Below are 27,502 nucleotides of genomic sequence, written 5' to 3' on the forward strand. Positions count from 1 at the left end.
GCGGCAGATTGTAATCCTCGACGGACAACGCACCTCGGGGATCGTGACGGGATGGGTAAGGCCAGGTCTGCACTTGCGAGTGTGATGTGATGAACTCGCATCACACTCGCAACGCATGCTGCTCGGATCGCACGACCGGGACTTCAAACCGGGACTGAACTGACATGCTGAGTTCACTCCCGGTGTGCAGCATTCGGGCCATGCGATCCGAGCAGCATGCATTGCGAGTGTGATATGAGTTCATCGCATCACACTCATGAGTGTAGAAGGGGCCTTAGTAAATGTGCCCCAATGAGCTTAAACTAACAGGCAGTGAAATGCCCAGGTGTTAGTCTTTTGGGGAATCCATTATCCCATGGAGAGACAGTCTGGGTCACTTTTGGGGAAAGTCCACAACACGGATAATTCTTCTATTCAGCAATAAGGTTTATTAGCTTTTACCCTTTTATTTTATAACTGTTTGTAACTGCATTATGTATATTTTCGTTGCGAACATTTTTCATCTTTTTGTCTGACAATTGTTTTTTGTTTTTTATGTTAGCACTGGACATACATGTATAAATTGTTAATATCTAAATAAGACTCTTCTGGTAGTTTAAAAGAACCTGTTACCAAAGAGATGATTTTTAAATAAATTTCTATGATAATTTAAAAGCACCTGGGCCAAATGGGGCGGAGTGCTGGTATCAGGCCAAAAAAAAATAGAAATAAATGGAATAGAATATACTGAACCAACATGGGGAGAGAAAAAGAACTGAAAAAGAACATCCACATATCACATAATAATCTACTGCTACTGGGCTATAATATATAATGAACTTGAGGTTCTTAGTTACATTTTGTTACAAATTGTTACAAATTGTAGAGACCCACTTCACGGTGACCTTGTTGTGGTGGGTCCCAATGCTATTGTGTGCGGCATCACATGGCATCCACCGCCGCTGCAGCACAGCGTAGGGACCCACTATAAGAGGTCACCGTGAAGTGGTTAGTGGGGTTATACAATTTGATCAAAATGTAACCAAGAACCTCTAGTTTGTTATATAATGTAGCCTAGCGGCAGTAGATCATTGTGTGATGTGTGGATGTGCGGTCCAGTTTTTTCTTTCCCCATGTTGATAAAATACAACGTTCTGACTAACATACAAATTCAAAATAAGAACAACTCTAAAAAAAACCCCTTTCTTATACATACCCTGGGGACTTACTGTAGTTAACGGATTTATTTGCATTTTGTGTTATCAAATTGATTGTGCTTAGACAAAAGGGAGTAAATTTAGCTTAAATGCACCATATTGTTTAGGTGTTGGGGTGCAATGTGGTAAATTGAGAAGCTCCCTAGTGTAGGTGCATCCCGTGATGTGACCTGAGAGTGGGGATATAATCCTATAACAACTCTTTACAGTAGAGCTCTGCAACTTCTGATATACACTGTACAGTATACATAGCACTGTTAATATTGGGGAAATACCATATTGTAAAAATGATCAAAGTAATGTGGTACTGAGCTACATTTAAGTTGCCAAACTGGTTATCTAGCTGCATTTGAAGGGTGCTGGATTTAGGAATGACTGTATAGACTGCATATGATGGCCAGTCACATTGTACAATCCCTAATTTCCCCTCTACCACATTAAAAGTGCAGATGAGGCTCTTAAATTGGGTTTACTCTTTTCAGTTTATTGAATACGCTAGTTAAAAGTACGTAAGACACAATGGGGCACATTTACTTACCCATCCCGACGAGGATTCGGAGCTGCCGCGATTCACTTGCAGCGTGCGCCCGACTTCTTGAATGTGCGGCTTCCCACTCCCGCTCAGGTCCACCGGAGTTCACCATCTTCTGGTGTATGTGAGTGCTGATTTTGCGACACAATCTGAGTTTAAAATTCCGTGGTTTGCCTGAATCAGTCGGGTTGTCCGACGACTATGCCCCCGATTTGTGTCGCATGAAAGCCGGCGCCAATGCGCCACAATCTGATCACATGCAACACCATCCCCTGGAAATATTCGGGAAACCTGACAGAAATGCCATCGACGGACCCTTAGTAAAAGTGCCCCATTGTGTTTGTTGCAGAGATCATTCTTATGTTCTATATACCTGTCTGTTTGATGCTCAACAATGTATTCACCTCAATGGAAATGGAAAAATCAAATCATTATCTGTTCCTGGTATAAGCTCCATGAGTATTACATGGAGAAAATATCTGATCTTATTCCCCTTCTTTTCCTTTCATAGATAGGGAAAAATGGAAACACACAAAGAAAAGAAAGCTGCATGGTGGTATAAACAAAAAACTCAACGTCACCAATTATTCGTATTAACTGTAAAAAGTGTTATTCTATTGTTGGGCTATAATTATTAATCATTAAACAGACCTCTGAATAAGGTTTCATGACCACAAACAGTGCTAACTATGCTTGGCACATTCATTGAGCTGGGAACATGCCAACTACCCGCACGACACAAGTTATGGCAGGTCCCATTCCTGTCCATCTTCACGGTCACTTCCTACACACATTGGTGTAAACATTGATCAACCGCCAATGTCAGATGGGCCGCAAGCAAGGAGGCCTAAGGCCGTACACAATATAAGGTCAATATGCCATCTGTGAAAGTCACTGATACAATGTGGACGTAACTGTCATCTGATTCAGCCCTAAATGATATAAAATGTATTAAATACCTTAATTTTGTAGAATTCCTTTACCAAAGGTTGTATGGAATCAAAATCTCCACTTATGAAGTCTGGAAGGTACCTAAACAGGAGAAACAAGTGTTGTTTTTAAAAGGCTACATCTTTCCAATTTTTTTCATTTCATCCTATTGTATATATAACAGAATAAAACCAATAGGGAGGTATTCAAAATCTCTTACATTTTAGCAGTCTGACACATGGATGGTTATACATAGCATACTCTCTCACTAATATCCATCTGAGGAACATTCAGACGGCCAACCCTTTTCCTGGCATTATCCATTGACAGAGTAGCTTTACAGCTTAAAGAGAACCCGTCATGCAAAATAACCCCCTAAACTAAATATATTTTCATAAACTGCCATTAGAAAGCATTGCCTCTATCCCCTCATTGTCCCTCTACATGCCCGTAAACCTAAGCAATGAGGTCCTAAAGCTGTATGCAAATGACCTGTGAAATGTCCAATGAAGCATTAGCATATTCAAGCTGTCCACTCTATTCATGAGTGGGATGCACAGCCACACCCCCAGTGCTTGACTGACAGCCTGTATAATGATGTGAGGCTGTATAATGATGTGCTTCCTGGTGCTGGTGGCCACGCCCCCTGCAGCCTGTGTGTGCATGTGTATAGGAGAGATACAACAGCTCCAGGATGCAGCCATGTTATAGCAGAACATGTCAGATTCATGTGTAGCTGATGTCTGTGTCTCTCACCTGTATATTAGGAGGATGCAGCACACACTAGCAATGCTTTACTATACATTACACACAGACATGAGCAGGGGGAGGAGAGGGGAGGGGTAACAGGAGTGACATCACTGCCTCTGACCATGTGACCAGCCTCATTTACATAATAAAGAATAGATGATTTTACAATGATTAATGTATGAAATAACTAGATAAAGGCTGGGATGGGATCCTTGTGAGCTGCTCCAACAGGTAGTAGTGACAGGACTAGTGACACAGACCTGATGACAGGTGTCCTTTAACCCTGTAGCTAAACCCTGACACGCGTTTCGCCGTCGCCTACCCTCTGAGGAAGCGATGACGAAACACATCACCATTTCTCCTGATCATGATGCAGCCCGGTTCGTATATATGAATTTCCTAGCACTGTGCACTTTATACTCTGCAATTCTATAGACGTGTATAGCCCCAACCGGGTCCTTACTGTGTATAGCCATATATGTGTTATTTTTGTGAATTATTTTATTATTTTGTGACGTGTCTTGATTCTTTACTGGGTCTGCATGCAGGTATATAGTATTTGTTGGTTTGCAGGTTTTGTATTCTATATAGTGTCTGGATAGTTGGTATTCATTGAAACAACACTCTGTTCCTCCCTTCTCATCCTGACTCACCCCTCCATCCTCTCTCTGGCTCAGTCAGAGTGTGACTTCCAGGAGTAGATAAAAGGGCTGAAGGATGGACTGTGTGAGAAGAAAGAATTCACATGACTCAGCAGAATGGAGCTGTCTGTTCATGTAAAGGGGAAGTATAAGGGGAGAACAGAGGGAGGCAAAAAAACTGGTACATATCCCTGCAGAGACATGTATAATAGAAGAGAAGAAGGAGATTTATTGTTCCAAGTGGACAACCCCCTTAAAAATGATTCCCCTGAAGGACGAGATAAGGATAGGCTGGGTCAGAAGTTCTGTTAGGAGCCTCCATAGGTTATTAGCTGGACCATTTTAAAGATAAATATTAAAAATTCTATTTAGTTTCAGATTCCCTTTCAATCATTGTGTAATTTCTGAACCTTTCAGCCCTTAGGGTTGGCTTGTTTCTGTCCATCCCTATTTCGGAGGAATGCTTTTATGTAACACAGAGTTAAATGAATGAATGAATCTAAAATAACATGAATTACACGAGTCCAAGAAATCAATCTTTGATTGCGGCTCCTGTTATGTAAAGGATGGTTAAATAATTCCTTGGCTCACGCTATTTGGGAGTCTCTGTGTGCTTTCAAAGAGTTACTTTTGCCAAGTAATTTTATATTCAGTCAATACTGTGGAAAGATAAGCATCAGTCTGTATGTACACTTTGCAGATACCTGCTTTCTATTTAGCTCATCAACCTAAATACACCAGGAAGCCAAAATATCAGCACATCAAATCACAAACTCCACTTATCCTCTATCACTTTGTTTCAAGGGTGGGAGAAGAGGAGCAAGTTTATGATGTGCTGCATTGTACTCACAAAGTAAAAGACCCCTTTTCAATTAACAGCTGACTATGTCGGGGAGCTTGTCTGATTTCCATGTCGGAAAATTACAGGTTGTGCATTTTTCAATTACAGAGAATTGTCGGATGAGCCACATATTCTGATTACTGAATCCATTGAACAACAGGCTCATTTCATGTTATTGTTGTGTACGCATCTCATGTAGAACCACAGCAATTACAGGATGCAAACGTTCACAGGCTGCAAAACAGCATAAACTTCTGCCAATATGAAAGGGAAATTATATGGCGGATCACAACTGTTTCTGTCTATTTCTAAAATCATATTCTAATCATTACAGTTTAAGAATTCTCAATGTTTTACATCTTTAATCATAATTGAAAAAAATAAAAATATATTTTGATGGTTATGTTATATAGAATTGTTTAACCTTAATCCCTTCCTCATCCAATTCCTTTCCCTTCCTTGGTTGAACTTCATGGTCATGTGTCTTTTTTAACAGTATAAACTATGATACTATGAATATTTATAAAAGTAACAGTCAATAACCATAAATTCAACAGTAAAAAAAGTAAAGACTATTTAGTCTGGCAAATATACTCTAGACTGCACTAAACCTGTTGGATACCCTCTTGATGGGACGTGTGCTATGGTTGTACCGTGTGTCACTTGGTATATAGAAATAGAATAAATACACGTTGGTAAACAGAATTTAGCAGCGCATGCGCTTTTACTATTGAGTCTGGTTTTAGTTAGTTATACCCATAGGGCAAAAGATATCCCCTCAGCCCCACCCACTTATCAGTTCCCAATCCCCTCAGCCCCCCCCCCCACTAACCATCAACTCCCAATCCCCCCCCCCCCACATATCATCAGCTTCCCATGCCCTCAGCCCCCCCACATAACAGATCCCCTTTGCCCTCCCACAGACATTTCATTAGCACCCCATTCCCTCAGCCCCCCAACACACAGTATTAGCTCCATCTCCCCTTAGTCCCTCCCCACACACACTATTAACTCTAACTCCCCCTGTAAAATATGCCCCCAGCATAACTCACACGATGCATCCATTGTAGGAATCCAGCAGCTTCAGGTCATGTAACTTGAGACAGTCACATGACCCAATGACATCACTGCAGGTCCTGTGTTGGAACAAAAGGGAGAGAGCAGCGCTGCTCACCCGGAGATCGCAGCAGTCCTGGCAGGTGTGTGCACAGTGGCAGAACAGCGAGTTTATTACTCCCTGCCCTGCCAGTACTTACATCCGGAGCACTGTCCCGCTGACAGGGTGGCCACTGAACTGTACTGTAACATCCGAGGGCCCATCCCTCTCTAAGGATATGGTTGCGGTCGTACCCCCTGCAACGATCGCTGCGCCCTGGCTTCACAAGAAAAAAGTTTTGTACCGTGTTAGCTAATTGAAGAAATTTCTGTTGCTTTTGATAGGTCAAATGAAGAAATCTTCTTAATAAGTAATGAAAAACAATGTAAACAAAAAGACAATAGCAATAACAAAGCTGAGATAACAGGCATTTTTAGCAAATTTTTGTATGCGCTGGTTTAAGAGCCATAACTTTTTTTTTTTTGCATGCTATTTTACATTTTTTTGCTGTGTTTTTTCCCAATCTAGTTAAAAGGGTAATAAAAGTACAAACTTTTTTTTCATTTTTATTTGGGGTTAAAAGTGGGGAAAAAAAGGCTTTCGTGTACAGTGTCTGGAATCCTAAGACCGCCACACCAACCAAAAGAGATTATTTTCCCAATGTACAACAATATTCAAGGACCCCTGCACAGGGGAAACATCACAGGGATTGGATCTCTAAGCACAAGTCCAACATTCAATGCAGAAGCCTATTATTGTCTATACCACAGCATTTGAAGAAGCTGGCCACTGTGTGTCACAGCTAAAATTCCCAGTGACTGAACACGTGCCACACAATAGGTGCAGTGGTGACAGTAACTAACCTTCTGCATACTGAACCTACATACCTTGCCCCAATATCGGAGACGATGGAGTTTTTTAAATACATTTTTGTTCAATGTTTTCTTGTGCACCATTTCTCTTTAAACCTGATTGCTCTTGTCATCAATTGAAGTAATATCATCATAAATTATGGCTCGGTTTTGCGTAAAATCCTGCCAACTAACGTACGGCAATGAAACCTGCCCACACACACCTCCGGCCGCTGTACTCCTCCACACCCCTTTGTGCCCTAATGGCGTAGAGGTTGCGCAGCCGCTATTATAACCGCAAATTCTTGCAGTGCACAAGAATTTGCTATAATATCAACGCTTCTACAACAAAAACTGGCATAGAAGAGTTGATACATTTCAAAGTATAGAACAAACACGGACAAATTCATTACAATGCCCCATTGCCCCATGTGTGAGCCTACTGCAAAGCCAAAAAGGCAGAGCAGGTCCTATTTCTGTGTTTGCGGCCTAAATTCTGCACATGAAAAATATAGGTTTCACTTTTAGGTTACATGATCATTTGCCAATCTTAAGAATACAATAAGAACAATTATATAAATAAACAAATATAAAATAAATGCAGAAAATCCAATGGGGTGTAATATTAGAAGAGAAAATGCCAGGATAAAAGAGAAATGGGTAATTGCTGTGGATGGAAAACACCACCAGGGGAGTTTCAATTAAAAGACAACAAGCCATACGTTTAATTAGAATGGGGAGGCATTTCAGAGCCTACAGTATTTACACAAATAAGATGTAATCCTTATTAACCTGCAGAGAGCATAATGGGCAATCTACCAATGTCCTGCAGAATACTAATGCATTCAATTTCTCTCTACACATTCCATTTGGGAACTATTAAGAGTAATGTTCACACATTTCAATCACTTTAAAGAAATAATGTTTGTGCTTTTTATATTAACCAGTTGGATACTTTTAGATGTAGCACAAACCTGTATCTACAAATGTTAGAACTGTGAACCCCTGTTATCACTCTCAAAGTAAATGTGTTTTGGCTAAATGTATCAAAGTAATCTCAATATACAGTACTATAGAAAAAGCTTCAGAACCAAATTAAGTACTGTAGAAACTAAAAACAAAAGCAAAGGAACTAGTACATAAACTGACTGAACAATATAATAGTGCTACAATATGGTTATGCTGCCGTCACCTCCATAAAAGCAACATGTGTATACGACTGACCTATGAAAGCAATCATTGTGGGGTCCGTCACATCAGCGTTAATTCCTTAACCCCTTCTAGCCAATGCCCATTTTTGTTTTTGCGTTTCCATTTTACACTTTTTATTTATTATACAGAGCTTTATAAGAGCTTGCTTCCTGTGTGAGAAATTTTAGAAGGAGAAACTGCAGTGATGTAAAAAAACCTATTGGTGGCCAGAAGGGAGCTGGATAAAAAAAAAATTATCATTTACTTACCTCCGTGGTCCCTCCCAGCACCCCACGCTGCCGTCACTCTGGTCCATGCCCCATGTAAATAAATGGGCACAGAAGCCGTGCTGCGTTCAGCTTCTGGCTGGCCCGCTACACCCACCTGTCCCTATTCCCTGCGTTGTATCAAGCGGGACGGGTGGCGCGTGGCGGCCACCTCAGCTGGCCCGGAAGATGAACACAGTGTGGCTTCCATGCTCTTGTTTGTTTACATGGGGCATGGACCGGAGAGATTGCAGCGCTAGAGATGGCCTCTCCAGGTAGGATTTCACCAAACGCTGACATAGGAGTGAATTAACAACTGCAAATATGAAAAGAGCCTTATAACTGTATGTATAAAACACATACATACACAGAATGAGGATAGACAGATTACACATGTACAAGCACAACACAGGCACAGCAAATGTGATATTTTTGGTGTTGCAAGTGTTACCTGTTAAGCCCCCCCCCCACACACACACCTTTCCAGTTGTGTCTAAAATAACCATTGATAGCATCCTCTCACATTTTCAATAGTATATCCATCCCTGTTGTATTCCAAGCTAAAGTTGCATGAATCCATCCTTGGCAAGCTCCCCTTAGTGGAAGCCACAGTGAACCAGAATTGAATGGTGTACTTTTATGACTAGGTGCAACTTGGATCTCTGGTAGTGTAAATTGCAACTGTGATTGCTGTTGTGATTATTATAAAATGTGCATTAGTTTATGAAGGTGGCACCAAATCTGTGTCTTACTATGGCGATTAATGATTTGTGTGGATACCTCTGTACTCTAACTGCCAAGACACCTTAACCAAAAATGTTATAGACAGCAGTCAGTTTCAGTAACATGATAAAGTGCATTAATCCTGTCTATCTTTAGAGAAATTAACATACCATAAATTTATGAAGCCACATATTGAGGAGGATTTAATCAAGATTGGCACTTCACTCCAGTGCTGGGACTCCAGTTTTGATCTCCCCTTTGTGGAGTGTTTCTTGTTTTTTTCAGTTTGTGGTATATTGTATGCCTCTTCATAAATAAGGCACATATCCAGTTACTGAAATGTAAATCTCTCTGCCACACATTACAGTTAATGTGGCCACATACAATAAACCCAAGAGCAGATGCTCCAAAAAATCCTGAATTAGGTTGAAAACTGACCCTACACCTAAACCTGTGACTTACATCCTACAGTTTATTTACTAGAAACTAATGTGAATATGACCCCCATGTGGTAGTTACAATAAAATATTGCCAGGCAGAAGATTCCGGTTTATCACAGGGCACTAGTAGAGAAGGTCTCATACCGGGATTCAGCAAGCTTGTTCCTAATATAAGTCTATAGCACCTTTGAGCTTCACTGCAGGAGCAGAAGAAATTGCTCAACAAGATGAAGTGCTGTGTTTACAAGCCTTTATGAAGCTTGGATTTACTGTGCACTTCAGTCAATAGAAGATAGAGTACTGACAGCTACTTACCTAGCAGCCAGTGTAAAAAACGAAAATGTTTTAAGTCAAATTAAGTGCGATATTTTTCCAAGATCCAAGCTGCTGCTACATCCAATAGAATACCTCCAGATCTGTGCTCATCACCAATCAAATTAAATATTTAAGAACTTTCATAAACTTGACACATGCATTTAAATGCTGAAAATGCCGACTTCTTCAACAGCATTGCTGTAAATTTGCCTTTTTTTAAATTTATTTTTTGCCAGCACACAACAAAATTAGGATAACTATGCTATATATCAAAGCATTGTACTAAGGGACAAGATACACATCACAGTGTACCACATCATCAGCAGATAGAGCCTGATGATAATGAGTGACATTGTCAAATGCAGTGCTATAGTGTCCCCATACTTTAGCTTGACCACAGGAGTATAGAGATAACAAAGGCTATAATGCTTTTAGTTTACAATATTTGCTACTTAAAATTGTGTTTTTCTGGACAGTCTATTAAGAAAAACACTTATAGTTTACAATGATACATCAACACTTCAAACTGAGTGTACCAGGTTACTGTACAACTTGGGCCGCATGCACACAAGCCTATGCCCGCCAGGCTGTAGCTGGCGCCATGGAGAGGAGTAGGTGACCCCTCCTTATCCATAGAGATCCACGGCATATGGGCTGTAACACGGGGAAAGATAGGACCGTATTGCTCTGTGTGGCTATTTCTGTCTATGGGAGACGTATGTACGACCACAAGCTTAAGCTGGTGTGCATGGGGCCTTAAAGGGTTTTGCCCAGGAAAGAAAGTTCTCATATTTTAATCACCCAGTGAGGTTAAAATAATATTATTTTTGATCCCCTTCTTTACAATTTTACTCAGTTCTCTTGCTGTTTTAACACGTCACTCAGCGATGGTCTTTGTACGGTCTAATCCAGAGACAACCAAACTTGTACACACCAGGACTGATAGTGACAGGTTGGAATTATATAAAACACTGAATTAAAGAATGTATTTTGTGATCCTCAGTATATTTAAGAAGCTTGTCTCCATGGGAATACCCCTTTAAGTGCATACTTAAATCATTTAAATTTAGCCCAATTTACAGGCAGCCCCCGGGTTACATACAAGATAGTTTCTTTAGTATTGTTCTAAAGCTGAATTTGTATTTAAGTTGATCCTGTATATTTTATAATTGTAACCCTGGCCAATTTTTTTTGGAACTGCTATGTTTTATAATTACTAATAATTAACTAGAGACAAATGTTGAAAATTGGATTTTAAGCTGCCAAAGGAACAATGATTAACACGTTAGTCTCATAGATAGTAATCAGAGCTGTGTAATAACGAGCTGTGCACCTGTGTGACCATGGTCAGATTTCTGTCCACAGAAAGTAAACAACGAAGCTTTGTTGTGGCGTGCGATTTATATGGATCACTATGATATACAGTTACCTTAAAAATCATTATTCAAAACTGCTGTTGCAGACTGACAAGTTTCATAAACTGTGGTTGTCAGTGTATAAAGGAGTTTGGTAATGGAATTTAGAGTACATAGGGGTACAAACACAGAGCTTAACAGTCTCTATAAGTTAGAGGGTACTCCTTGGGGAGAATGTATCAATCTGTCTACACACGAAAAGAAGGTGCAAAGTGCGACTCACCAGGCTTATACTCATCCAGCATCAGACACAGTGATAAATCTGGAACAGCAGAGAACTGTTTAGCTCTACTGGAGCGGGGACACAGGTCTATAGAAGAAGGTATATTGGGTTAATTTATCAAGTATACTTGGGCATCATTCCCCCTGTTGTGATGGATATACTTGGAGGCTCCTGATATATTATATTAATTTACCTGGCACAGGCCACTGTAAACATATCTACTGGCCTACTCCCTGCCCACTTGTAGTAAAAGTTGGGTAAGGGGGAAAAAAGTCATAATTGCTGGCAGTACTTCAAGAATTGGCAGTCCCCGGGTTATGTACAGGATAGGTTATGTAGGTTTGTTCTTAAGTTGAATTTGTATGCAAGTCGAAACTGTATATTTTAGAATTGTAATCCCAGAAAAAATTTTTTTTGTTTTCTGTGACAATTGGATTTTAAAACTTTTGGGTTGCAATAAGGACCAAGATTAACTATAAATATTCATTGCCTTTGATAACTGTTACAGCTGATCATTGTAGCGCGAGACTAAAGTACAGTAAATTACAAACATTCAGAGGTCGTCTGCAAGTCAGGTGTTCTAAAGTCTGGGACCGACTGTAATCATGACTTTTCTGCTAAAAAAAAAAAGTGTGCAAGGGCTCTTAATATAAGCTGCAACCTCTTTCTGGCTTAGCCCAACATGCTGCCTGTTGATTACATAGTATTTTCTTGTATTAACAGGTTTGCTTTAAAGATAAACAGTTATAATGTAGGTAAACAGATTTTTTTTTTAGTTTTATTAAATTACATGAATTTTTAATTTCTGTTCAAATCAAAACAAATATACCAACAACCGTTAGAGTTCTAGCTCACCAATGACTTTAATTGTTACCCAATAAGTGACATCTTTTTATAAATCAGATTTAATACTTGTTGATTAACCCTTTTGAACTTCAGTGAGAAAATAGCTTGGAAGCCCTTTGGCATTGGAAACATTACAAAAGATCACTGCATAACATTTTAATAACACGTTCTCCTCTGCAGAATAGTATTAAACATTATATAGCAGCGGCACATTGAACTGATTTTCCTCATATGCTGATCATTATCTTTATGTATCAGAAGTATAATTTAATATGTGTCCCTTGAGATGGTTAAGATGGTATATATGCTGATCAGTTCTAGTCACTTCATCTCCTTTCCCAGGAGGTATATACTAAAATAAAATTACAATGAAATTCCATAAAATTTATAGCATCCGATGAAGTAAAATGTTACATTTCCAGATTTTCCCATGATCGGAGGAGCAGCACATCATGTGCCATATACTTCACATCTTCTCCTTCATTACTATTTAATTACATCATAATACCTCTCCTTTGGTTTTAATTAACCTTTCCAAGAAGAGTGACCTTGGGCACTGATATACATTTCCGATTATATTAGTGTGACAGGAAGCATTTTATCTTATAGGGTGTGTAATGAATACAAAGGTAATTCAGAGTGCTGACTTATTACACAGTAACCACAAGATGCATATCTAGACAGTAGTATAATCCACGAGTCTTAAAGTACTCGGCAGGAGTGGAGGGGAAACATACAGAAGGATGTGCAGGAAAGAAAATAATGGGGTCTTTATTCTAGGGAAGAAAATATGGCCATGCAAAACTATGTCGAAATTTTAATGTATAGAATTTTAGGAAATGCAGGTCACATTTATTTTGGATACAAAGGTTGTTTTAGATACAAAGTATGGTTACATACAGATACTCATGTATTAGATTCTTAAGTGCTAAGAAGCAAGCCCACCAGTCTTTATGCAGCCCACTAAACATACCATACGTTTAGATGTTTTGGCAAAATAAAGGCAAACTATCAAGTGAACACAGAACACAGCACATCCCCCCTCCATGATGTGAGTAAGAGCAGTAGCTTCTAGTTAGATACTATTGCATAAAGGAGAGACATAGGAGTATATTGAATGTATAAATAATAGAACGCAGCTTTGTGAGGTCACTCCTCTTGATCCAAGTTCAGCAACAATTCAGGTTCTGCTAACTCCACACACAAAGGTTTGGTTACACATATCGCCAGGGATGCTGCCTAACACTTTCTGCAGATGGTAAACTCCTTTTAAAGAAAATCTACTATCAAAATCAAGCATAATAAACCAGGGCCACTTACTCATAGATCTAACCACCGTGGTAATCTTCTCATATTTTTGATTCATGGCCTCCTTCTAACATAAACTTTTAAAATGAGCCTGAGGAGCTCTTGGGGGTGTTACTAAAGACCCTCAGTGCTGTAGATTCACAGGCTGTTACAATGAGCTGAACATATCTCACCCACCCCATTGCTGTCTCCCTCTGCCCTCTACCTGTGCAATCTAACAGTCATATTCTGTTCATTAACAATGAGTGAAAAGACATTACTGAGGTGCTCTGGAACCCCCCCCCCCCCAGAGTCCCTTGGGCTCATTAGCATAATTTTCAACGTTGATTTTAGACGGAAGGAGGCCATGGATACTAAACAGAAGAAGATTAACACAGTCACATTGCCTGGATCTATAAGTAACTGTCCCTGGTTTTTCATGCTTGATATTCATGGTAGATTTCCTTTAAGTACAGAACAGTATAAAGAGTGCATTGAAAAACCTTTTCATGATAACAACTTAATAGTGCACAAAAACATTTGTTTCACTTCAGTACAACTACGAACAAAATCCACAAAACATGTTGTGTGCATGTGTGCTGCCATTGGATTCAATGTAAGTCTATGGGAGAATGCTTCACCATTGTGCTCCTCCCCTGGTATAAGCTATGTAAGGAAAACAGTCCCAGGCCCTATTGTCTTGCAGTTAGAGGAGACAGCTTAGAGGAGACTGCCAGTCTAGCTAAGCAACCAGAAGAAGCAGCTTAGGCAGTGATTCTCTGCCATAGACCCTGGGATCCTAGCCTGTGACTAAGGTACTAGGCAGTTTAGCTGCCTGTCGATTTCTGTCCCTCACACAAAAGACAGAACATTGGTAAATAGAAGAAATCATTGTGTTATTGCAAATTTTACCCCTGGGACTTCATGTTTAGACACTTTTTACCCCCCAACAGACATGTAATTCCACATCCTCACATCTTACTGCACTGTCCACAGATTATGACATCAATCAATATGTGTCATATTTAATGTTATAGCAAATGACAAGGTGACGGTGGTACATGTGCCAATATATACACTCACATATGAAATTTAATTAACCATTTTATAGTCCTATGTTATATAGTCTATAGTTCTCCCTGTAAATCATTTGTGGAGCTTGCTAGATGATACAAAGTCATCGCATGGGTGGTTACATAGGCAACATATGAATATTTTACCACTAAACCATCCAGTTGGAACAGGTTTAGCAAAATTTCTATCCAACATGCCCTGAAATGATTAACACAAAAGTAATCTATTAAACCTGTACCTAAAATTACTTCTACCTGAATAAACCTCCCCATGGAGGAATTGAGTTACCAAATTGTCCCTATTGGGTAACACCATCATTTAGCTACAGTTCCTGTTTAAGTTTGATTTATGATGAAAAACAAGATAAAGTATTTACTGAAAGGAACATTATCTCACTAATGAAGGGTGAATGATGAATAGAAATGAAAGGATATTAAGAGGATAGCTGCACAAACAAATGTTATTAATGAAATCATCAAGGGGTTACCCTATATAATTTAGTGAAGCCTGGGAATACATGCATTTTATTTGCTGCTCTGTTTACCAGTCTTTTTTTTTCAGTTCTAAGAGAAATTTGAGTGAGTCAGCAAAAATATAATCACTTTCCTAACAATGGATAAAGAATCTGAAAGCAAGTATATCTTGGAGTTCTCCTTGTCTTCTTCTATTAAAAAAACTTAAAGGGGTTTACCCACCCAAAAAAACAACTTAAGGCTTTCAGAATGGCCTTAAAGGATAGGGCTTAACTTGCTGATCATTGGGGGTCTCTGTGATGAGACTCCCACAGATCAGGAGAACGCTCTCTAAAAGAAATGGAGTGGATGGTCGTGCATGAATATTCTGCTCCATTCATCTTTATGAAGCTGATGGAGATTGCTGAGTATCGTGCTCTCATTCTCGTAATCTATGGTGGTCTCATCACTTCTCATGGCCAAGTTTTATGACTGCTAAATTCACAGCACGACTAAACATATTATTTCCCACATAAAACATCCTTTATATAGTGCCCAAATAAATTATAGTATGCACAGCTACAATGTATTATATATACCAGACCATATACATACTTCCAAATACAGCCTCTATATACAAATCCCCCAGTATACACAGCTCTCCACAGTAGATAGTATAAACTGTCCCTCCAGTAGACTGTATACACATCCCCCCTCTCCCAGTAGTATTATACACATCACTCTCCTTCTTGGTCAAATAGCTTATATACAGCCTGGAGGTGTGTTTGGGGGGTCATTGTCCTGTTGAATAATAAATGATTGTCCAACAAAACGCATACCGGATGTAATAGCAGTCCGCTGCAAGATGCTGTGGCAACCACACTCTCAGTATACCTTCAATTTTGAATAAATCCCCAACAGTGTCACAGCAAAGCACCCCCCACACCATCACACCTCCTCCTCCATGCTTCGCGGTGGGAACCAGGCATGTAGAGTCCATTTTTTCACCTTTTCTGCACCGCACAAAGACAAGGTGGTTACAACAAAAATCTCAAATTTGAAAATCATCAGACCAAAGCACAGATTTCCACTGGTCTAATGTCCATTCCTTGTGTTCTTTAGCTCAAACAAGTCTCTTCTGCCCGTTGCCTGTCCTTATCAGTGGTTTCCTAGCAGCTATTTTACCATGAAGGCTGCTGCACACAGTCTCCTCTTACCAGTTGTTGTAGAAATGTGTCTGCTGCTAGAACTCTATGTGGCATTTACCTGGTCTCTAATCTGAGCTGCTGTTTACCTGCGATTACTGAGGCTGGTTATAAACTTATCCTCCACAGCAGAGGTGAATCTTAGTCTTCCTTTCCTGGGGTGGTCCTCATGTCAGCCAGTTTCTTTGTAGAGCTTTATGGTTTTTGCAACTGCACTTGGGGACACTTTCAAAGTTTTCCCAATTTTTCAGAATGACTGACCTTCATTTCATAAATTAATGATCGCCACTGGGTTTTCCTTACTTAGCTGCTTTTTTCTATCCATAATACAAATTCTAACAGTCTATTCAGTAGGACTATCATCTGTATATCCACCTGACTTCTGCACAACACGACTGATAGTCCCAACCCAATTTATAAGGCAAGGAATCCCAATTATTACACATGACAGGGCACACCAGTGATGTGAATATCTTTCATGGTGACTACCTCTTGAAGCTCATCAAGAGAATATCAAGAGTGTGCAAGCAGTAATCAAAGCAAAAGGGGGCTACTTAGAAGAACCTAGCTCTATGCAGATATGGGTTGTGAACATGATAGTATCTACTGTAATCCTGTCATGTCTCAAAACCAAATTAGGTGAACATTTTTTTAATGCTAAAAAAATCTTAAACACAACTAGAGATGATCGAGTATACTCGTCCAAGCTTGATGCTCATTTGAGTATTAAGGTACTCGAAACTGCTCGTTGCTTGGACGAGTATTTCCCCTGCTCAAGATCGAGCATTTAATTAAAAAAAAACACAGTGAAGAACAATGAAGAATAGAATAAAAACAGTGAACACAGGATCATTTGAGTGAAAAACACAGTGAAGAATAGATTACAGACGTTCGGCACATCTGCTTACTTGTCGGAAGATACACTCGAAACGGTGCAAACAAAATAGTGTGTGAAGAACACATTGAAAAACACGGTGAGCAGCACGGAGAGATCGGGGAGACTTCAGTGAAAGAAGAGGAGCGGATCCCGGGGCAGCGTATCTCCCGTCAAGTAAGCAGATGTGCCGAACATCTGCAATCTATTCTTCACTGTTTTTTTCACTGCGTTTTTCACTTAAATGATCCTGTGTTCGCTGTTTTTATTCTATTCTTCACATCTGCTAACTTGTCGGGAGATAATATATGCGTGGAACAGTGAAGAATAGATTGCAGATGTTTGCATACATCTGCTAACTTATGAGAAGACATTCTTTTTCAATTAAATAACACATTTTATTCCCGAACCATGGTCCCTTTGAAAAATGCTCGAGTCTCCCATTGACTTCAATGGGGCTCGTTATTCGAGACGAGCACTCGAGCATCTGGAAAAGTTCATCTCGAATAACGAGCACTCGAGCATTTTAGTGCTCGCTCATCTCTAAACACAACACGTTATTATTTCTACTTCTACATGGCAAAAAATGGGGTTTGAGGAAAAATAGATCTGCTGCTACTGCCAGTTGTATTTTACACAATTTTAATTGCAATTCCATGAGATAAACAAATATGAACAAGTTAAATTGGGGACTGTCAATAAAAACATTTGTATGAAAAATGTTTAATACCATGTATATGAGTAATTGACATGCTTTAATAAATTAAAAATTGCATAATACTAACTAAAAGGCAAAAAACAATCTGAAACATGACTTATAAAGCCAACAGCAAAGCTACTGTAATTGATCTAGTTATCAGAAAATTAAAAAATAAGTCTTTAGGGTGAAGGTATTTTACTTTAAATATGCACAAGGCAAACACATTACATAACTTCTATTTTAATATAGAGTGTAGAAACAGTATCTCATTTTCAATTTCTTACGGCACACAATAAAAATCATTCACAGTGTTATAAGCCGCTTATATATATTTCTTTATAAATGGATATAGTTAACAATAAACCTGAATACTAAGAACATGAAATAGCAACAACGATTATCTGTAAAGATTATCGCTTCTGGGACAAAAACTTCAAAGTGAGTTGAGCTATCAACCATATAATCAAGTGTCATCCACACAATATGAAAATCTTATAAAATGGCATGAAAAGGTCAAAAAAACAAAAAGCATTATGTCACTCCCGAGGCAAACATTACAAGTATAATTTGTTTTACACAATGCTCAGAGCACAAGGACTGTCTTTTTTCTGTAACTGAATACTAAATGAATGCAACAGTCTACTTCTCAGCCCTTACTGCAACTGGAATGTTGAAGATTACAAATAGGGAAATCTATTTCACTTTTGTGGGCAACACATTTAAATTCATATGGAAATTATCATTTAGTTGGGTTGGGAGAGCAGTGACACATGTGTTGTGGCATGGCATGTAGCAAGGGGTGGATTAAGACTACCATGGGCCCTGGGCTGTATGAATATTATACATCCTACAAGTCTGGAATTCCAGACTGGTACTAGAATTAAAGGACACCTATCATCAGGTCTCTGTCACTAGTTCTATCACCTCTACCTGTTGGAGCAGCTTACAAGGGTCCCATCCCAGCATTTATCTAGTCATTTCATACATTAATCATTGTAAAATCATAATTTCTTTATTATGTAAATGAGGCTGGTCACATGGTCAGAGGCAGTGATGTCACCCGTTACCCCTCTCCTCCCCCTGCTCATGTCTGTGTGTAATGTATAGTAAAGCATTGCTAGTGTGTACTGCATCTGCTGACATGTTGCATCCTCCTAATACATATGTGTGAGACACAGACATTAGCTACACAAGTGCCTGACATGTTCTGCTGCCTGGAGCTGTTGTATCTCTCCTATACATACACACACATGCACACACAGGCTGCAGGGGGTGTGGCCACCAGCAAGCACATGTAGCAGCCATCACAGCATTACACAGGCTGTCAGTCAAGCACTGGGGGTGTGGCTGTACCGCCCACTCATGTATGAGCTGGACAGCTGGAATATGCTAATGACTCATTGGACATTTCACAGGTCATTTGCATACAGCTTTAGGACCTCATTGCTTAAGTTTACAGGGAAGTAGAGGGACAATGAAGGGATAGAGACAATGCTTTCTTATGGTAGTTTATGAAAATCTATTTAGATTAGAGGGGTTATTTTCCATGACGGGTTCTCTTTAAGGTTCTTGGGGAATAGAGCACGCACAGCTTCTGCCTGCTTTCAAGCTGCGGTTTCAGGACTTTTGGAGGACCAGAAATGGCTCTTGTGTACATATATTTTGAGAGCAGGAACTGATTTATGAGGATTTCATGGGTGAAAGTTTTTCTGAGATTTGGTGGGTGGTTTTGGCGGGGGTGGGCCTATATTATAATCCACTACTATACGTAGCAGGCTAAGCACCAAACATAATAATAAATGTCTTATCTTGGACTTCAACTGTGCACCGAGATGTCATCTGTGATGGCTTCCTCCACCATAACGAGTTATAATGAAGTAACTCTGCTAACTCTGCCCCAATCTACAAGGCAAGATATAAATGTGATCTACAGTACATTAAACAGGTAGAGCCATCTAAATGTTTATGCTACAGTAGCCAATATGGAAACAAGAGTATAAATCATATAGTAAAAGCAGACCACTCCCCAACAGCGGAGAGCAATGAGTAACTCACAGACCAGAAATATCACTGGTGGGTTGACAGCAACAACAACTTGTAGTTGTACAACTACTACTTTTACTGGTAGAAAAGGCAACTGTCATCAAACAATCAATGTTACTTTGTCCCTGCTTTACCTCCACATTACTAATCCAATTGCATCCCCTGAAAATCTGATAGCATGCACTGAATATATTACTTCCAGTAACAGCTGTTATAGAAGGACATTTTATTACCACATCATTAGTTAAAAAAATAACATGTTATTAATTTGTGAATTATAAACTGTCACTGGGCAAATAAGGCAACTTGCTTTGATATTGTCATTTGTAAAACAGTGGTTAATTTTTCTGCAGGTTTTTAATGTTGGTTTATAGATGCAATTAAAGCTAGCATTGTGTACCTAGACTTTTATACCCACAAAACAATGATCTGCGGCACAGCTATACAATTATGTAGTAACGCCTAATAACTTCTATGAAATTGTGTTTTATAAATATTCATTATTTATAACAGGAAAAATAATTTCGCGGATTTGTTCTTTTGGCAACTATAAAGTTACTTTCTATTAGAAAAAAAAAGCTACAAAAATATGGCTAAAATATTTTGTTCATCAAAATACCACATATAATTATTATAATACTGTACTGCTAAATTAATCTCAGCGCTCAGAACACATTAAAGCAAGTGAAGAAGCTGGATTGAATACTCTATAATTCTGTACAAGGAGTAAAAACTGATCTTGTAGAAAAAAAAATTATCCATGTCCCCACAGGTTAAAGCATATAACAAAAAGAACAGAAGATCAAAATCATCCAAGCCAATAAAAATAATGTTTAATCCTTTAAGCCCTTAACAACTTGGCCATTTTGCATCTTCCTGACACGGCCCATTTTTTCTAAACTTACATGTGTCCATGTGATTTGTAAGGGTGATATGCATTGTCCTTTTTATTATAAAAAATTGATTTTTTTTTTAAATTCTAGAAAATGCTCTATTTTCAACATTCTAAATTTTCTTCTTTTCATACCAGCAAAATAACTTGATAACTAACATATACATAATGTCTCCTTTATGTTAGAATGTTTTTATCTGTCTTGAACTTAGGTGGCTTAGAACTTTAGATGTGATTTTTCACATTTTCATGAGAATCGTCAAGACTCACATTTTGAGAGATGCGCTCAATAATAGTTAATTATCCAACTATAGAAACTACACTCCACAACTTTGCAATCTGCTACATGGCTATGTAATTTTGTATACTGTTTATGTATATGGTTATTTCTCTGTGTATACATAGAGATATTTTAGGATTTTAATACATTTTAATCTATTTAATTTTATATGTATCTATCTCTCTCTGTGTCTGTCTGACCGTCTCTGTCTCTGTCTCTGACTGTCTCTGTCTATCGGGAGATGTATCAGAATTCTGAGAGAAGATTTGTTCAAGTTGCCCATGGAAACCAATCAGAGCTCAAGATTCATTTTCCTACAGCTGTTTATAAAATTACAGCTGATCTCTGATTGATTTCAATGGGTAACTGTAAAAGTTTTACCTCAGAAATTTCTGATAAATCTCCCCCTATCTCTGTATCCCTATCCATCTTACCTCAAACATAAGTGTGTTAGAAGTGTCATTGTAGTAACCAATCAGAGCTCATATTAATGACTATTATGGCTCAGCTTCTAACTGCCTCAGCCGCAGCAGCAGACAGTGGCTTCTGTAGACGGTGGTAAATAAGTGTATTTTGGAAAGAGCAGGTTGAAAATTTTGTCTCAAAACCGAGTTCCTGGAGTCACAGAGAGCGAAATACATACATACACTCAGTAATATATATATATATATATATATATATATATATATATATATATATATATATATATATATATGATACAACATCAAAGAAGTGATATAGAGATTCAAAGAATCTAAAAGAGGGAACAATGATAAGTAGGTATCTAGACACTTTCCATGTTACATAGTAATCATACATAATAAAACTTACTCATCCTCTTGCCCAACTGTGCTGTAGTGTAAACGATTTGCTCCTCCATCGGCACAGGCTTTTATAGAAGCTACAAGAAAACAATATTATACTTTCAAAAGGTTGCACTCCCATTTCAGTGTATCGGTTAATAAATAATATTGACACATATTTACAATGTGCTTTTTTACCTTATCAGCCATTAATATGTAATGACTGATGATTCTTTGTATTGGATGAAAGATATATTTAAAAAAAAAAAAAAAAAAGAATTTCACATTTACTGTTGAAATCTATTTTGTATTCAGGCCAATTCAGGGTATAGGTAGATGGGTCTTTCATGATACGACCAATAGTGACATTAAACATAGTTTTACTATAGTTCAGAACAAACTAAATATTTTTTCTTCATTTTGTTATTGTAACCTGCACAACCAGATATTGTTAACATGAAACATTAAATTAACTAAACTTTGTTAATTGTCAACTTTTGGCCTCATCTTTACTGTATTCTACTGCATCATGACCGAACTGTCTACTCGTACCATAATTGAGGTTTTCCTGGGATCCCCAGAAAAAATTAGACCCCATGTGCTATCAGACACCACTGGGTCTGCCAAAACCATGCAGTCTTCCATCCCAGGCCTCCAAAATCTGTAGTTGCATTGCTACTTTGCAGGACCAGCTGGGAGGCCATGACTATATGTTCCATTTATGTTGAATTAACCCCTTAACGCTGAAGCCACTTTTCACCTTCCTGACACGGACCATTTTTTAAAATCTGACATGTGTCTATTTAAGTGGTTATAACTTTGGAACGCTTTAACATATCCAGTTGATTTTGAGATTGTTTTTTCGTGACACATTGTACTTCATGCTGGTTGAGAAATTTAATAAATATATTTAGTATTTATTTATGAAATAAATGGAAATTTGGCAAAAATTTTGAAAAAAACAATGTTTTCCAAATTCAAAATTTTCTACTTTTTGGAAAGTTGGTCATATCACTAAAATAACTTGATAACTAACATTTTCCATATGTCTGCTTTAACTTGGCATCATTTTTCAAACATCTTTTCCTTTATTTTGGATGTTAGGAGGCTTATAACTTTAGGTGCAATTTTTCAGATTTTCACGAAAATCATCAAAACCTACTTTTGGAGGGTCAATTTAGTTAGAAGTGACTTTATAAGGCCTACATGACAGAAACCCCCCACAAATGGCACCATTTTAGAAACTACACTCCTCAAAATATTCAAAACAACCTTTGGGAATTTTGTTAACCCTTTGAGCGTTTCATGAGCGTGAAAGATAAATGAAAGTGAAATTAGAGAAATGTAATTTTATCTTACTATAGATTCATTGAACACTAAAATTTGCACCTTCACAATGGGTTAAAAAGGAAAATGCATTTTACAATGTTGAGGGCAATTCCTCTTGAGTATGCCAATACCCATTTTGTCACTGTACCCTGCTGTACGGGCACAGGGGGGCACTTGGAATGGAAAGAGCGTTGTTTCGTTTTTGCAGGGTAAATATGGCTGAAAAAGTTTACATGTGTCAGGATGCATTTGGAGAGCCATAGTGGTACCAAAACAGAGGAAAGCCCCAACATGAGACACCAATTTGGAAAGTACACCCCTTGGAGAGTTTAGCAACGTGTAATTTGTGTATTTTCCCCAACAGGTGTTTGATTCAATTAGGCCCCAAAAGGGAAAAAAGGTGAAAATTTTCGAAAAAAAGTCACTTTTACCCCAAATTTTTGTAAGCCACAAGGGATAAAAGATGAAACAACCCCATAAATGTGTAAAACTATTTCTCCTAAGCACAGAACTGCACCACTTTTGCATATAAAGTGTTGTATGGGTGCAAAGTAGTGCTCAGAAGGGAAAGAGGGGCTTTGGCCTTTTAGAAGCCAGATTTGTCAATCATCCTTTACATGTGTCAGGATGCATTTGGAGAGCCCTAGAGGTACCAAAACAGAGGGGAACCCCAACAAGTGTCACCATTTTGGAAAGTTCACCCTTTGGAGAATTCAGAAAGGTGTAATATGTGTATTTACCCCTACAGGTGTTTGCTTCAATTAGGTCCCTAAAAGGAAAAAGGTGAACATTTTCCCAAAAAAGTCACTTTTACGGCTAATTTTTGTATCCCATAAGGCATTAAAGATGAAACAACCCCAAAAAATGTGTACTAGCATTTCTCCCGAGTATAAAATTGCCCCACACATGCAAATAAAATGTTGTATGGGTACGCAGTGAAGCTTAGAAGGGAAAGAGGGGCGTTGGCCTTTTAGAAGCCAAATTTGACAGACATCCTTTACATATGTCAGGATGCATTTAGAGAGCCGTAGCGGTACCAAAACAGAGGGGAACCCCAACAAGTGTCACCATTTTGGAAAGCACACCCCTTAGAGAATTTATCAAGGTGTAATATGTGTATTTGTCCGTAAAGGTGTTTGATTTAATTAGGACTTAAATAGATAAAAGGTGAACATTTTCTTATAAAGGTCATTTTACTCCTAATTTTATATAGCCACAAGGGATAAAAAAATGTAATAACCCCTCAAAATGTGTGAACCTATTTCTCTCGAGTGTAGAAGTACCCCACATGTGTATATAAAATGTTGTATGGGCGCACAGTAAAAGGAAAGGGGAATGTTTGCCTTTTAGAAGCCAAATTTGACAGAAATGTTTGACATGCATTTGGAGAACCCTAGTGGTATAAAACGGATAAGAATCCGAAAAGTGACCCTAATCTTTGAATGCACACCCCTTAGAGAATTTCGCAATGTGTAATATATGTATTTGCCCCTACAGGTGAATGATCCAATTAGGCCCGAATCATTAAAAAGGTGAAAATTTTCCTATAAATGTCACTTTACCCCTAATTTATGTAAGCCACAAGGGATAATATATTAAATAACCCCAAAAAAGGTGTAAAACTATTTCTCCCGAGTGTAGAAGTACCCCACATGTGCATATAAAATGCTTTATGGGCGCACAGTAGAGGAAAAGAGGGATGTTTGTCTTTTAGAGGCCAAATTTGTAAGAAATCCTTCACATGTGTCAGGATACATTTGGAGAGACGTAGTGGTACCAAAACAGAGGAAAACCCGAAAAGTGACCCTAATTGTTGAATGTACACCCCTTGGGGAATATAGCAAGGTGTAATATGTGGTGTAGGGTAATACACGTGGTGAAATGAGCATTTTGAACATATAGGTGGTTTCCAAATATGATGTGCAATGGAGTCCAAGATGGAAATTGCAATTATTTCTGGAAAGTTCAGTGCCCGTTATGTGGCGCCCCTTATGAAATAATGGAGGGGTATAGGGAGCAACGGGACATAACAGTTGTTACAATTATTCATTTTACCGAAATTAATTCACAATAGGTTGGGCGTGAATTGTGAATGTCTAGTGTATAAGGAGGTAGAATATACCAGGGGACCAACTAAACTTTTGTCACTCTGGAGTTGTCGCAGGTCTCTTAGTAGTATGTAGTGTCCATCCTTAGTATGTAGTGTCCATCCTAACTTCTCTTTTGGAACAGACTCTTTATTGAGTCCTACCATTAGAAGCAGCAGAATTCACCGGGAAAATGCTGTCCTGGCAAAACACAGAAACATCTAAACCAGAGGTACTGGGTCCCGTCCTTCTTGTACCAATATTAGTTTCCTAATATCTTCCTCTTGAAAACAGAGAAATGATACGGCAGGACATGCACATTGGAACAGCTCGTAAGAGTTGTACAGCGTAATCTGTACAATGTGCACGGCCAGCACTTTTGTACCATATCTTGGTTTTTCGTAGGGAAATTATCGCCAAGTGTTGCTCTTATTCACCCTAGCGATGCCCATTGTGACGAATATTGCTGCTTTTGGCTGGACCATATCGACCAGCAAATAGCGGCAAACATGGACAGAGGGGGGCAACAAAACCCCTCTGGACCGCAAGGCAAAATTGGTGGATGTCAGGAACAGCCGCCACCCTGCCCCGATCACCGTGTCTATAGACATGGTGACCGGTATTACTGACGTCATAAGTAAATTCGCTGCTATCGGCTCGTCTGAATTGATGAGCCAGTAGCAGCGATAATAAACTGGGGGTGTGTGGGGGGGACGTAACCCTTCTGGTCCATGGGGCAGGATGGATGGCTGTCAGGAACAGCCGCCGTCTTGCCCCGATCAGTGAACAGCCGCCGTCTTACCCTGACCGGTGTTGGAAAGTCACTACCCGCCGCACCGTTCTATAACAACGCTCGTTGGGAATAGGCTATACAATCTTTATTTATTTTTTAAGCAATTTAGACAAATAAGGGCTTATTTTTTGCGAGACGAGATGCACTGTAAAAAAAACCTTAATTTTAGTGGGTTTTTAGCTTATTGAAGAAATTTTATTAACTTTTTACGTGTGGAGGAAAATAAAATCATCAATTCTTGTTTTGGGTTTTTAGCATTTTTTTGGGGGGTTGTTCACTGTAGCATAACAATAATATATTATCTTCATTCTACGGATCACTACGATTACGGTGATACCTCATTTATATAGTTTTATTTATATTTGTCCAATTTTATTGAAGGAAAACTAGAATAGAAAAAATTGCATTTGTTTTAGTATTGCCATTTTTATAGTGGCATAATTATAGTATTTTTTGGTTTACGGAGCTGGTTGTAAGCTTATTTTTTGCGTGACAAGTTGCTCTTTTTAACGGTATCATTTTGGTGCTTGTAACTTTTTCGGATCACTTTTTAGAACATTTTTTGTAAAGCAATTTGATAAAAAGTTTTAATTTTTGGCAAGTTTTTGGTTTTTTTTTTTTACCACGTTCACCGAGCGGGTCCAATTATGATTAGGATTTATTGTACAGATTGTTACGGACGCGGCGATACCAAATAAGTGGGGTTTTTTCGTGATTTAGTGTTTTTTATACTTTATTACTTGTGTAAAGGGAAATGTGGTGTTTGGGGGGACTTTCACTTTCTTTTATTATTTATTTTTACTGTAAAAAACCTTTATTTATTTATTTTTCCTTTTTTTACTGTTACTGACATCTAAGCTTGAACAAGTGATCTTCTGATCACTTGTTCAAGCTTTTTTACAGGTTACACAGTGCAATACAGATGTATTGCACTGTGTAATGTAAGACACTGAGCATGCTGCGCATGCCCAGTGTCTTACAGCCGGGTCCTGCCAGGAGGCACGGACCCGGCACTGAGAGGAGGATCGTGCAGCCCCGGGCACCGGCAGTCCCGGGGCTGCGATCGGAGGAGCGGACCCCCCCGGTAAGCGCCGCGGGGGGGTCCGATTCGCATTTAATTAACTTTAAATGCCTCTGACACGCCGCGGTCAGCGCGACCGCGGCGTGTTAGGGGTTAACACCCGCGATCGGAGAAATCTCCGATCGCGGGTGTTAGAGGCGGGTGTCAGCTATAACATATAGCCGACACCCGCAGCTTCTGGCCCCGGCTCCGTTCAGGAGCCGGGGCCAGAAGCTTGACGTAATAGTACTGCATTTTGCGGGAACGCACCTCCCGCGATGCAGTACTATTACGTCAAATGTCGGGAAGGGGTTAAAGGCTTAACCAGTTCTCATAATTCCCCTGCCATCTCCTGTTGTTGAAGTCA

The 27,502-nt window shown here is 38.9% G+C and overlaps 1 protein-coding gene across 9 annotated transcripts in view; it reads right to left on the reverse strand.

Annotated features, from left to right (window-relative positions):
- TPK1 (thiamin pyrophosphokinase 1) overlaps positions 1–27,502 on the reverse strand; it is a 335,076-nt gene that overhangs the window by 181,784 nt on the left and 125,790 nt on the right. For all 9 annotated transcript variants that reach the window (XM_072153371.1, XM_072153367.1, XM_072153370.1 and 6 more), the window contains 2 exons: positions 21,895–21,964; positions 2,688–2,760 (listed from right to left, as the gene is read on the reverse strand). In XM_072153371.1, coding sequence (XP_072009472.1) covers positions 2,688–2,760; positions 21,895–21,964 — 143 coding nt within the window. The remainder of the gene's footprint in view (positions 1–2,687; positions 2,761–21,894; positions 21,965–27,502) is intronic.

Source organism: Engystomops pustulosus, chromosome 5 (genome assembly GCF_040894005.1).
Source record: "Engystomops pustulosus chromosome 5, aEngPut4.maternal, whole genome shotgun sequence".
NCBI classification, from domain to species: Eukaryota; Metazoa; Chordata; class Amphibia; order Anura; family Leptodactylidae; genus Engystomops; species Engystomops pustulosus.